Source organism: Polyodon spathula, chromosome 15, assembly GCF_017654505.1.
Source record: "Polyodon spathula isolate WHYD16114869_AA chromosome 15, ASM1765450v1, whole genome shotgun sequence".
Taxonomy (NCBI): domain Eukaryota; kingdom Metazoa; phylum Chordata; class Actinopteri; order Acipenseriformes; family Polyodontidae; genus Polyodon; species Polyodon spathula.
In genome coordinates this window covers 5728102-5742210 of record NC_054548.1, presented here as the reverse complement: position 1 = coordinate 5742210, position 14109 = coordinate 5728102, and the positions used below count along the sequence as shown (strand labels likewise).

Below are 14109 nucleotides of genomic sequence, written 5' to 3'. Positions count from 1 at the left end.
TTTTCAGAGCTGTTGTTTCTGAATAAAAATGCACTGTGATGTTATTATTGTAAATAGCACTTAAACACAGCTGGCAGAATTGATCAGGGCCACATTAGAGTGAACTTCAGCAGATGACTGGAGCAGCGTAAACAATAACTAAATATGCAAACAGTTCTTCCAGTGTAGGCTCAGGGGAACAGGCACCATTATTTCTGACTTTGAACAGGGAAAATGGGGCAGATTCATAACCTCCTTCTGTAAAGAGAGGTTCTAGTATTATGTAAACATCTGCCTTCCTCTTACAATATGAAGCACTGTGGATTCCCTTGATTATTTACATTTCATTAATTATTAAAAAGGAAAAAGCACATAAACAGCAGATCATTTTTGTTTAATGTTTCACACAGGATTCTAATGCTTGGTCCAATTAATGTTAATCATCAAGGACTTCCTGTTTAAATTGAACATAAATTGTGTGTTTGTCTCAGCGCAAATTCGTTTTTTTTTCTTCTTCTAATTATTGTAGAAACTAATGATATGACCACACATTGCTGTCTTTTTTGTTGTAACTGTTTGGATATAGGAAAATAAACAAACTGTAGGAACCACATTCGTGCCGAACTTAAATTAGAATCCGTGAGACACACAAAACATTCTGAAAATAAATAGAAAGCTGAACAAACATATCTTAGTGTTGAGCACTGTAGTGAGTATACAGGTATGTAGCCAATTAGAAATCATAAGTAACGCTGATTTGCATTAACATATATTCTAAAGAAAATGTGTATACTCATGCAAGCTTGCTTACAGGGACTAGATCTTTCAAATGTAAAACTTGAAAAAACTTGTTTTGGTTTTGACAATTTTTTAATGTAATAATTACTAAAGATCACAAATTCTGTAATTGATAGACTTCCATTTTCTTTATTGTGTATATTTAATAGAGACAGTTGAAAGTAATATGTACTCTAACGTGTGTGGGGTGGGGTGGGGTTGTGTGGGAGTGTGGGGAACAGCAATTTAAATATGTTTTTGGGATTAATATGAAAATAATATTTTTTACCAGGACAAGTTTGTCTTTGTTCTGTTAGTAGTATTGTTTGAACACATTGCACAACATTTAATGCAATCTCTCCATTAAAACCAAGCAACTGATAAAGGTGTCAAATAATAGATAATAATAATAATAATAATAATAATAATAATAATAATAATAATAATAATAATAATAATAATAATAATAATAATAATAATAATGTATGTGAGCAGTACAAATTACACATAATGTGTACTGGTAATACTACAGCACTGGAAATATGCTTGAATGTTTTTCCAGTTCATGCAGCATTGTTTATTCTGCTTAATGACAGTTACACTGGTCTTTGTTTTAATGTCCCTTTGTACACAATAAAAAGGTCAAATTGAAACAACTGCTGCCAGTGTGGTGTTGTCAGGTGTAACAGAACTCTGTAACACACGTGTGTGGCAATTACTGTTTTTTTTTAAACATTGCCTTTTGTTAAGGATATCCAGCCAATTTGTGGAGAGGAACAGGTGGTGTGGATTTAGGGGAAAAAAAAAAACAAAACAAAAAAAACGTTCTACCACTATGGCCAAACGTATTGCATCACTTTAGGACTGAGACATCATTTAGAAAAACTAAATATATATGAACATAATTTAGATCTTTTGTTTAACGTATAAATCAAAGAAACTACAAAAGGATATTGCAAAAGTCTACTGGAAGCCATAATAGTAGTACAGTATTTCATGTTAGATTTCAAAATGTCACATTTTTCAATTTCTGTCAGTTTTTCATGAAGTATATGGAAAAAATAATTAATTCTATAGGGGATGCAAAACTTTTGGACATAGCTGTAGGTGATTGTATATGGTGAAAATGATTTTCATGTTGCACACATCTTGGAGCAGCCTGGGCAGATAGCTTGTGCTAAGTATCCACTGTAGAACACACAGGGAAATTGAAAAAGGTAGAAAAAAATCAAACAGCAATCTGGGAATAACTTGCTTTGATTTACAGCAAACACCAGGGTGCCTAGGAAAGCAGCCGAAGAGTTTTGCTGCCCATGCTTGTGATTTAGCAAGACTTTTATTAATCATGCATATTAATGACCTCATGTTTCTGATTAAACTTCAAGTCATCTGTTTATTTTTCAGACATGTTCATGCCTGGTGTGCTTTTAGCACTTACTAGTTCTGTACCATGTTTTCCCACTGCAACCCCCAGAAAACAGAGATTGGATTTGTCTGGCAGTAAATGTTCACTTTACAATCTGTCAAAATAGTTGAAATGTGACAGGAAATACTGTGGTGGTTATGTTTGTGTTACAGCACTAGGCTTTTAAATTAATATTATTCCCTTTCAATGAACATAGTCAGTTGACATTCCTTACCATTTAAGAGTTCTTTAAGTAAACCAAAAATTAATGTGTTGAAGGTTTACAAAAATATATATTATGCTCATTAAATGCATCGTTGCACTTTTACTGGACAAACAAAATATGTCATCCCTTTAATAATTTCTATTTCCTTAAATATGTGGTATGTTATTGAATGAATTTAATTTGTGTAACCAGCTGAGGGAAAAACCCTTAAAACATTTTCTTTACAGAAAACTTAGTGAGAACTCTTATATAGTGAAAGCAACTCTGATAGAGCACTAACATATAAAAATCACCCCTACATTCAGTTGCACCAAACAAACAAACAAACAAAAAAAAAGCAAGAAAGTTTGTTGTGAAGACAGGAGACATAATTGAAAACTGCAGCTGGACTGTTGTAAAATCATGTAAGAGATGGCTAGAAAATTAGATTAATCAAGAAGCAGACATTGTGAGGAAAGTTTGTTCGAATGCCTGACAGTCTTGCTCTTTCTCTCATTTCAAATGTTGGCAGGGTAGCAGGCAGCTCCAAGGGAAATGTGCTCCTTTCATACTTGAGTAATTGATGAATTGTATGCAATATGCAAATGAGAATCCATAAATCTTATGAATGACAGCTTAATTTATGTGAGCCTTAATGAATGCAGGATTAGATTTTAATTAAATATCCTCAAAGGCACCCTGACTGGTAAGTTTTTAAAGCCTTGTTTTTGAAGACTTGTTTCACATGCAATGCAGTTCATGAAAATGAGAGATCACTCAAAGCAGTTAGATTAATTTTTTTTACAATTGTAAGATAAGACCTGTTCTGTTTTGTTAACCAAAGGGACTGCAATTAATAAATATTGAAAACAAAATCATATCTAAAAATCTAATTTTGACTTTCCTGGAACTGCTCATTTTAATACATTTGATTAACTGCTTTATGTTTAGTAGTATCTGATTTATAACATTAGGTACAGTATCTGTTTAAAATATATTCTCCATTAGGAATGAAAAAAGTCAACCAATTAGAAATTCTTCTTCAATTCCCATGTTGTAGAAAATCTGTTCAGTCCTTATTAGTGTTAATAGAAATGATACAAAAATAATTAGTGTACACAATAATACAATCAGCTGTTTCTAGTAATAATACATTAGGGCTTTTAAAAATAGGCATTATCAAACTCTTCTAGTAATTCATTTTCTCTTTTATTAATTTAATTTGTGCTTTTTCAAGACTGTATGTGATGCTAAACCCACATACTTTTGTTTTCATGAGTGAACTTTCCAATAAACGACATATATTCCAATATGACTTGTCAATATGTATCCGTCATCCATTACACATTCCAAAGCAAGACCACATTATACATATTACACCCCAAGAGCCCCACTGCCATATACTGTAACCTACATAGTGCACCTCCAAAGCCATTGAACTCCTAGAACCAAGTCCCACCCCATACAAAGAGATACAGCCTTAGTGTGGCTGTGGGAGATGTACTGTATTACTGAAAATAGGATTAAAGAGCCAGGATTCTTGTCCTCTTGTTACAGCTAACTGTAATCTTTACTACGTGCAGCAGAATTACCTGCCGCAAAAAAAAGATAAATAAGAAAAAAAAGACATTGCGTTAGCTCTCACCTGTGAAAAAGGCTGCTTTGTTATTGGGAGTATTACTATATATGAAGAGCACTGTTTCCATTATAGGGTTCTAATACGTATGGGTGAAAGTCACACAACCAAAAATAGTGTGGCAGCTTGTGGCAGAGCAAAGCTCTGCCCTTTTTAAATTGGCAAGGATGGGGTTAATTTCCCCTACCTGCCTGGGTTTATTATATTCAGGTGGCTGGGGTTGATTAGGTTAATTAACGATCAATCAGCGCCCAGCCACCTGGCATAAAAGGAGGCCTCTGCTTCTCATTTGGGAGGAGGGAGCTGAGGAAGCAGGTTGGTGTTTGTTGGTTTTGGTTTTGGTTTTGGTTTTGGTTTTGGTTTTGGTTTGGTAAATTTGAATCCAGTGAAGGCATTGCCCAGCCTGGAAACCTTGTTTTTGTAAGTTTGTTTTTGTATTGGGGTCCCCCCCCCCCCCAAAAAAATACTAATTTTATTATAAATAACACAAAACAAAAGTGCACAATGGCAAAATAAAGGGATTTAAACACAAAAAAACCCCAATACAAAAACAAACTTACAAAAACAAGGTTTCCAGGCTGGGCAATGCCTTCACTGGATTCAAATTTACCAAACAAAAACCAACCTGCTTCCTCAGCTCCCTCCTCCCAAATGAGAAGCAGAGGCCTCCTTTTATGCCAGGTGGCTGGGCGCTGATTGATCGTTAATTAAAATCTAATCAACCCCAGCCACCTGAACATAATAACCTCAGGCAGGTAGGGGAAATTAACCCCATCCCTGCCAATTTAAAAAGGGCAGAGCTTTGCTCTGCCACACAGCTATTTGTAGACTATACATATGGGACAAGTTGCATGAAAAGACATCTCAGAAGCCACCTAACATGGATGCAAACAGTCAGCAAAGAGCGTCTTTGTGCTGAAGTGAAACTAAATTGTAATGGGAAAAATGCAAAACAAGAGGCAGGTAAAGGTTTAATAGGATGACAAATGATAAGACACTGAAATGCAAATATGTAAAGAGATTACTCTATAAAGAGAATATCTCGATGGCCTCAGGGGTTAATGCTTTGACAGAGATAGACAAAACATCCTAATGTTTTAGTTACAGAGACGCAATGTTTTTTTATTTTTCTATTTGTAAGTTATATTGTTCCAAAAGAGAATAGAAAGCGCACTTGTTCCCTTTGTATTTTGTTTAAATATAACAAGCTACTTAGGGTCTGTTGAGAGATTAAAAGCCCTGTTCAGCTTGAAGTACCCTTTTCCCTTTGATTCTCCGCATTTGATCTTATTTATTGTTTAGAACAAAAGTAAAGTGTTTACAACAGGAAGCAGCTGTGAATAAGCAAAATAAGAGAGCTTTATATATATATATATATATATATATATATATATATATATATATATATATATATATATATATATCTATCTAGTCCTTACACATAATCCATCTATCACTATCTGATAACACAGCTACAACTACCTGGGTGTAGGAACATTCTGACAGGTGTGAGGGAAAGCTGGTTGAGATAAACCAACTGCAGCTCAATGCAAATCAACTAGCTGATAGAGATCACAGTGGGGATTGATAAATACTGTACAAGGGAGCATAATAGCATGTTATGTACCACTGTTTGACCTTTATCACAATCGTTTCATTTAGTTGGAGTGCTGCATTATAAATAAAGCTGGGTATGTCTGTAAAATCCTGTGCTTATTTGAGAAAAAGAAGCCTGAACTACAGTATCAACAATACTGTATTTTTATATTATAATTTTACAGCACCATTTTTAAATGTGCTTGTTTTTGAAAACCTTTTAAAGTGTTCTTAATACTGAAGGCTATGGGAATGATATAAGGAATTGGATAATAATCATATTATGTTTTTGTTCACAAGATGACAAGCTTTATTATTGGTTCTCATGCCGATAGAAGAAACAAAGACGTGACTTACTGCATTATAATAATAATAATAATAATAATAATAATAATAATAATAATAATAATAATAATAATAATAGTGCATTTCTACACATCACCCCTAAAAACGTAAAACTATTTCTATGACTTTGAATGACAGACTGGGTATAGTTTCATACAGCATGATTGTCATGTGCTGATTTTATCATGGACTGACTGTAATTGGTTGCTTATTTATAACAGTGAAAGTTGGTATCCTTGTACCTTGGCACAAAAAAAAAAAATAGATAACAGGTCTTGGGAATTGTCTATATTGAAAGTAAGTCTTAGCACAATGTGATTGAAATAAACAAACAAACCTTTTGACTCGTGACTTTCATTGTGTGAAACCGTTTTTTTTTTTAATGATTTGAAGGAAAAAAAAAATAGTTACTGGCAATATCCGAAAGAACTTGTTTTCATTTCTGGGCACCACCTCAGCAAACTAATCAATGAGGCATGCACTGCTATCTTCTGTAAAAGAAATGAAAAATAAACCAGTGATAATCCCTCAGTTGAAAGGTTATTCTCTGCGATAAAAGCTATTTTGTTAATTTATTTACCCTCTGGTACAGAGAGATAAAGAAAGGGAACAATTAGGGAATTCTAGGTGAGAGATTTTAAAAAGGGCAATGACATAGAGTTAATATTTTATAAGGTTTGGAAAAGCCTTTGTTTAGAGAAGCAGGAGTGTAATGCACGATGTGCTGTATAGTAGAAAAAAGAAGGCAGTGTACCAGGCAAGAGCAGTGAAGCTTTGAGGCAAGAAAGGGGGCCACCAGTTTAAAACACAGAGAGTGAAGCAGCCATTACAGATAAGAAGCACTAATATTGCCACGAGGGGCTTCTACACATCAAATGCCACGTTCTCATTATCATCATCCATAACTATAAACACTCAACGGCAGTACGTACAGTAGTACTGAAAGAAACTTATAATACACCTGTGTGCAGCTTCCCTTGGCCTTAGAAAAGCCTGTTTTTTTATTAACCCCAGTCTGAAGTGAATAATTTGAACCCCAGTTACCTTACTAACCTTCTCTATCATAGAATACGTTAGATGTGACTAGAGTCTTCTTGATAACAATAAGTGGCCACCTGAAACACTAAATGTAAATTAAGGATGTCATCCTGTTTAGGTGACATTTGTAAACAGATTTACATGTAACATATATTACTTCTTTATATATATATATATATATATATATATATATATATATATATATATATATATATATATATATATATATATGTATGTGTGTGCCCCATTTATAAAGGGGTTATCAAAGTGAGGGGAAACAACCACCTTTTATTGGTGGAGATCAAAGATAGAATTGCATACTGGTATTTTATTGAATGCTTAACTTAATTGTAGTTTTCCTACAATAGTGTGAAAAAAGGAATGATTAATAGAAATAGGGAGTTGTGCTCTAATGGCTTTGTTGTGCTGAAATTGGTACTGTAATGGAGTGTATAGTTTGCCGTTAATCTGATTGTGTAGCAGCAGTCTGTCCGATAGTATCGGGTTCCAGCTTGCACTGCTGGGTCAACATGGACCAAGTCCATTAAAAGAAACAAGGTTCAGGGAAAGTGCATTTCTGTTTTCTTTTGCCATGGCTACACTACAAAAAAGGGGAGCAATCCTGTATTTGTAACATGTTAGTGGCTTGATTTCTGAAGGTAGTGGGCTGGATTTCTTTATAAATTGAAGTCAGGAAAATAAACCCAGCGATTTATCTCTAGTGTAAACAGACTAATATCCTGTGATCGCCTCTGAAGGAAAGCACAGATGTTCCATTTTGGTAAACGTTTATATTTGTTTCATTTGATCTTTCCAGACCTCAGTATTTGAACAATAAATAAGTCAATAAAAAAATTATAGCCTAATAAATCTAGTTATACAACAACCTTTTGTTTACACAGCCCTAAACTTAATTAAATATACATCTAATAAAGGCTAAATAAACTAAGGAGTGTGTGGAGTGCGCAGACACTTTCTTTTGCTAGCAATCAAAAATTAACTGTACTGAATGATACTTGACACAGTACAGTAGCTGTGGACTAGATGGCATTGACTTAGCACATTACAGATCTTTTTGTTGATCCAGACTTTAGTAGATTTCTGTGGTGACTTGAACATTGCTATGGGACTTTTTGTTTCCATCAATTGTTATTCAGGGCACCCAAAAAAAATGACGTATCTAATTTAGAAAATAATGTAATTTAGGTTCCAGCAGTTTAAAAGGACATGGAGTTTAGATTTTCATCGAGAGAGAGAGAGAGAGAGAGAGAGAGAGAGAGAGAGAGAGAGAGAGAGAGAGAGAGAGAGAGAGAGATTAAAATGTTAGATTTAGGTGCGTTGTAGATCATTTAAACTTGAGCCTCCATGAATGACATTTGAGCATAACTCAGTTTAGGAGAACGAAAGGGAAACACCGAGCACTGTATAAATCACGTTTACTATTAGAGCAATGTCTTCCTTAGTTAAATAGGAGAAATCTTATTTCAGAAGAGCAAGCTGGTTTTTGTGTCTGAAAAACAAGCACATGCAAGGACATCAGAGCTATTTTAAAGAAAATATGCTTCAGGAAATTCCTAGGACACAAGTTTTTTTTTTTAATGATAGTAAAAAACCTAATAGAAAGAATGCATTTGCTATTTAGGTGTTCAATTAGTGTTATGGTAACCAGTAGTTAAAAAAAAAATGCTTTGTGTTAATGAATTCCCTTCTCAATTAATTCTGATATTTAAAAATGTGTTATTAAGTAAATTATCATTAGAAAGACCAGGTACATAGCATCTCATCTTATATCCCATTGCTGTAGTCAGTTTGTTCTGATTTCCAGTTGTTTAATCATTCCTTTTTAATCAGTATTACTTCCTGTTCCTACCCCATCAATCTTAGTGATGTCACACCAGTGCATTACCGTGAGAAAATATTTACCTAAGTGGTGGGAAAGAGCATATCATATAAAGGGTTATGTCATTTTGCTTGTGCTTTGTGTTTTAGGGTTACTTTGATTCATTATTATTTGACTGTACCATAGACTGTCTCAGTCAATAAAAGCCTGCTTTATTATTGGTGAAAACGTCAGCAAGTGGAAAAATAGCTAACAACATTTTGTTTAGTAATTTCAGATTGTATCAGTCAGTAAAAACCAAAGCTGACAGTAATACAGAGTAAGTAATACATATTTACAATACATGTTCTATATGCTGTGACTTCACGGTGCATTATTTTTTTTATATCTCTGTAGTTTTGTTTTAAGATAAAACTGTTTTACATGAGCCAGAGCAAATCAACTGCATAAATTTCTTTCCAGGTTCAAACACTTTTCCAGCTTTACCAGTTAAAGGCTCTATCTGAACATAGTGGAACTATGAACATTTTGGTGAAAGTAATTTCCTAATCTAAGAGCCTCCCTTATTTAAAAGCCGCTGACCTCCCCTTTAAATGGGCTGCAATGTTATATTTGTTCAGTTACCTTGATTTTTAAAAAGGTTCTGAAAATTTTAAGAGGAATCGTAAGACCCTTTCACACTGGCGATCTTACCCGGGTCTGGACCCTGATCCTGAGTAACCGAGTCACAATCCTGCGTAGTGTGAAACAACGTACCTGGGTTGGACCCAGGTGACCCACCTCAGGATGTGGGTTGACATGCTTTGACCCAGGTTGACTGAGACAAAATGCCTGACGGCCATTCGTGAGCTAACGCGATAACAAACAGCCACGCCTCCGTGGAAGTTTCACTTCCGCAAGGAACGTTTCTGTTTATTCGGTTTAGCCATATTTTTGTTGCATGAGACACAGCATGAGTCAGATTGCAGCAGGGATGAAGAAACATTTGCTCTAATAAAAAATGTGGCCGATGGTTCAATCCAGAGAAGCTTCGAGTGAAGGGTCAGTAACAAGCTGCTTCCTGGGCATTGATACACGCATTGTGTACTTGCATCTGTCACCCAATCCTGCTTTATCAAAAGCAGTGTGAAATCGCGTACTCGACCTGCATGACACCGGGTCCTGCACGGGTAGATTCTGACCTGAGTAGATCATGCCAGTGTGAAAGGGGCTGTAGTCAGTTACTTTCTACATATAATTGTGGACAATGGAATTTTACACAATAGGCTTTTATTGTAACTCATTTCAATCAAAAGCCCTCCAAAAAAACAAAGTATTCTCACTTCTGGGATTATGTTAACATGGGATAAGAAGAGCGCAGTAAACACAAATTAACATCAATTGTATTGATTTGTTGATATGAAGGCACTGGAGCCATACTGTATGGTTAAAAGTTGTTACAATGGAGAACTCACACAGGCAGAAATAAGTTAAAGTATAACTTGATGATCCTTGAAAAAGAAAGAAAATGAAGACGCTGCAGAGACCTTTTCCACCAGATTAGGCAGGTATTGTAATTTATCATCGAGATACTAGGCCTGTTGTGTGAAGTAATAAAACATCTCATCAGAAATGTGCTACAGGTCTGAATCCCTCTCTCATACAACCTTCCAGCTAACTGTAGTGTTAAATCACACCAGGAGAACATTTCCTTAGGCAGCCATTGCCTTTTAATTTCCTGAAGAACCTTAAAATATCATTCATTACAAGAACTACACATATTTGGTCTCATAAATCAACAGCAGCCTGACTGCAATAATTATTACAAGTTAACGTAATTTTCAAGCTGAAAGCTACGTGCTGAATTTTAGCATATGCAAACGAGGCAATTCAAATGGTGTCTGGATATTAATACCAAGGAGCAGGTAACGAGGTGCTGGCTATGAATTATGCATCAAAAGCGGTTGATCTTCAGTGAAGGAAATGAATTCAGCATGTAATCTAATTAGTAATGGAAGTCTATTACATCTAACTGCAAAAGCAACTGTCCTTGAAATACATTTATTTACAGAACATGTTGGCACTTTCAGTAGAATATGTTCAAGACAGCAGTACAAGTGAAAGGTTTTTTTTTTTTTCTTTTAATTTTAGCTCTAGACCTGGGAGGCCTCCCAAGAGGACGCAGAGTGTGACATCCCAAGAGAATCAGCACATCATGCCACATACTGTCCCAGGTCTCATGTCACCAGGAATCATTGCTCCTACAGGTAAATGTGTCTCTGTCTTCAGAAATACGCTTCCTATTTCCTCACTTGCCTCAGAGTATAAACTGGTTTCTCAGCAACCAACGGTTTTCAAATGGCAAATTATTGGCACAAAACAAACAACCGAAGAAATGGAAAGACATTAGATGATGTAAAAGGTCTAGCTTTCGTCTACTAGCAATTCAGATCAGGTCTTTCAACTGGGATATTTTAATGTTTGCTGTTGACGTGTCAATTGTATTGGTTTCTTGTTGGCTACTACCAGATATTTCCTCAAAATGAAACTTATGTCTCACTAGGTTTACACTTAAGGGTTCATGATTCTTTGGTACTGGGCAGAGTATACTGAGTATAAACAATTAGTATGTATAACAAAACAAAAACTGTATTGTAATAGATTTAACATTCCTTAATTGTATTGATATTCCTCACCATAACAAGTGGCAAATGTTATATTGGCGGAACTCGAAGATACTACTATTTTTTAAACCAGATATTTCTTAATTTACATGTTAGATTTTACATTTTTATCACAAGAATATGCATTTAAATGTATCGAGTCAAATTCATTAAGAAAGCAAGATTTCATATCAGTTACTAACCCTTGTGTAATCAGATGCTGGTGACAGTTTACAAAACCAGAAAAAAACAGTTTGTTGTTTTTACTATAGGTTTCGAAATTGGCATTTCCGAGAGATAAATGATGAGGAATTATAACATGATGTGGCAAAACAACATGACAAGCAACAAAGTACAAGATTACATTAGGTGTTGCTAAAGTGTTTAAAAGAACGCAGAGAAAGTTTATTTTTTTTTAATGTGAACATCACAGATAATGCTGCAAAAAAAAAAAAATTCCTTTCACAGCAGGCACTTTTATATTATTATTTTTATTAGTAGATTATATGCAGCAACATTTGTATGATTGCACGGCTAAATGAGTAATATGCGCAGTAATTACAAAGCAGTGGGACATTTTATAATGTTTATACCCATAACTGATAAAGTGTTACTGTATTTGTTATATTTGTCATCAAAGTGGTAGTTTCTCAGTTTCTTTTTGTATGGAAAAATAAAAAGAAAAAAAGCAAGGCTCATGTATATATGAATCTATAAATGCATCATGTACGGTTTTGTACTGTACAGCATCTAATGCACAATATAACTCACGCATTGTTGTACTGCATGTAACGCCAGCAAACTTACCTTGGAACTATTACTCATAGCCCAGTCAGAGGATATTTTACAGTCAACTCTCATTACAACACATTTCAATAGACCAGCAAAAAACATTTGTCTTATTAGGGATTCTTATTATCAGGAGCCAAATAGCCATTATGACTACTGTACATTAATAATGTATTGTACATTGATACAACTGCACTTACAGTACTCACTGAATTGATACTGAGCTTTCATGTTTGACCTAATACACAGAAACTAGCATTGGGCTATAATTAAACTGCAAGTACTTCAATGGGTTTTTCAATACACTCACAGAGGTTTATTGGAAATTGCATAATTTTAAAATCTGAAACAAACAAAAAAGCAATTAGTAAGCTACAATATAATTTAAACTACAATGGCAGTGTACAAGGTCGAAAGAATTGCAGGAAAGATTTATAATTAACTTTAGTCCCAGAAAGCTGTATTGTGAAGAGTAAAAGAGTTACCATATATAATACATGTTTCCTGGCCTTATGAGTTGCCAAGTGCAAATAAAAGTTTCATTGATTGAAATCACTGTAATATACTGTAAGTAATCACCTCCAAGTAAATGACCACTTCGTCACTAGTTGTTAATTGCTATTACAGTAGCTAACCTTGTTTGTGTGGAATATAATAATAATATCTTTATGTAGCACCTTTCATAGTGGACCACCATGACAAAGTGCTTTACAGAAGTAGGCTGTGAACTGTGCATTATATGCATAGTCATTTACAATAGGACATTGAGGAGGTTAAGTGACTTGCTCAGAGTAACATAGTGAGTCAGTTGGTGGGATTTGAACCAGTGACATTCTGGTTACAAACCCTGGACTCTAACCACTGGACCACACTTCATCCTTAATACTGTATTCAATACAAAAGAATGACAAAATTGCTTTTTTTTTTTTTTTTTTTTTTTTTTTTGCAACAGGCTAGTTAAAAGAATACAAGATCAAAAAGTGAAGCCAAAATAGAACTCAAAGATATTTTTGTACATGAGGAAAAAAAAAAGAAAGATCCATCACAATCCCAATCATCGTGTCTCAGGAATATATAGGGTTTATTAATGTGCAGTCCAAGAATAAATACATCTGGATTTGTTGGTGTTGTGTCAAGTTGATTTGAACTATTTTCAAATCTTTTTAGTAAGTTAAAGAAATAATGCACGCACAGTTAACCCTCTGTGTCTGTGTTTGTGTTTTTGTCATGTGTTTGTTTATTTACAAAACTTTCCTGATAGAGAGGGACTCCTTTTCAGTCAATCATAATTGACTGCTTTATAAAACAATAATAAAGTAATAAGTAACATTCCTATTAAAATATATAATCAGTAAGGATTTGTGTTACGGAAGTGGAATTCTGTAATTGACTACATCATGCTGTACTTTTTCCCTTGAATAAAATATAATTAACCTGATTAAAACCATATCAGTCCTTTGTGTACACAGGCACTGCTGATGTTAAAATAAGCTCATTGCCAGAAGAATCAACAGTAACTGGTTGCTCTTCCAGCATGTTTTATAACAACGAATGGTGTCACAGAAAGACCGGCTTTCTCTTTTGTTCTTTCTTTGTTGTTGGATTTTAACTCTGACAGTTTGAAAGGCATGCTGCAGTCTTTCAGTAAAGCTGGTCTCGATTCACCAATGCCTGCACTTTTTTTTTGTTAATTGTGTGTGTTGAATAATTAGAGATCATCCCAAAATAAGCCTGCCAATTTTTTTTTTTTTTTATATTAACTCAAGTCTTGAAAAAAATGTAATAGTGCTATGCAAACTTATTATATACAGTTTGTGATATTATATTATACATATATTATTTGTTAATACACATATT

At 34.4% G+C, this 14109-nt stretch overlaps 1 protein-coding gene across 7 annotated transcripts in view; it reads left to right on the top strand.

The window, feature by feature from the left end:
* LOC121327720 (dachshund homolog 1-like) overlaps window positions 1-14109 on the top strand; it is a 160691-nt gene that overhangs the window by 55979 nt on the left and 90603 nt on the right. For all 7 annotated transcript variants that reach the window (XM_041271874.1, XM_041271873.1, XM_041271872.1 and 4 more), the window contains exon 2: window positions 10952-11067. In XM_041271874.1, coding sequence (XP_041127808.1) covers window positions 10952-11067 — 116 coding nt within the window. The remainder of the gene's footprint in view (window positions 1-10951; window positions 11068-14109) is intronic.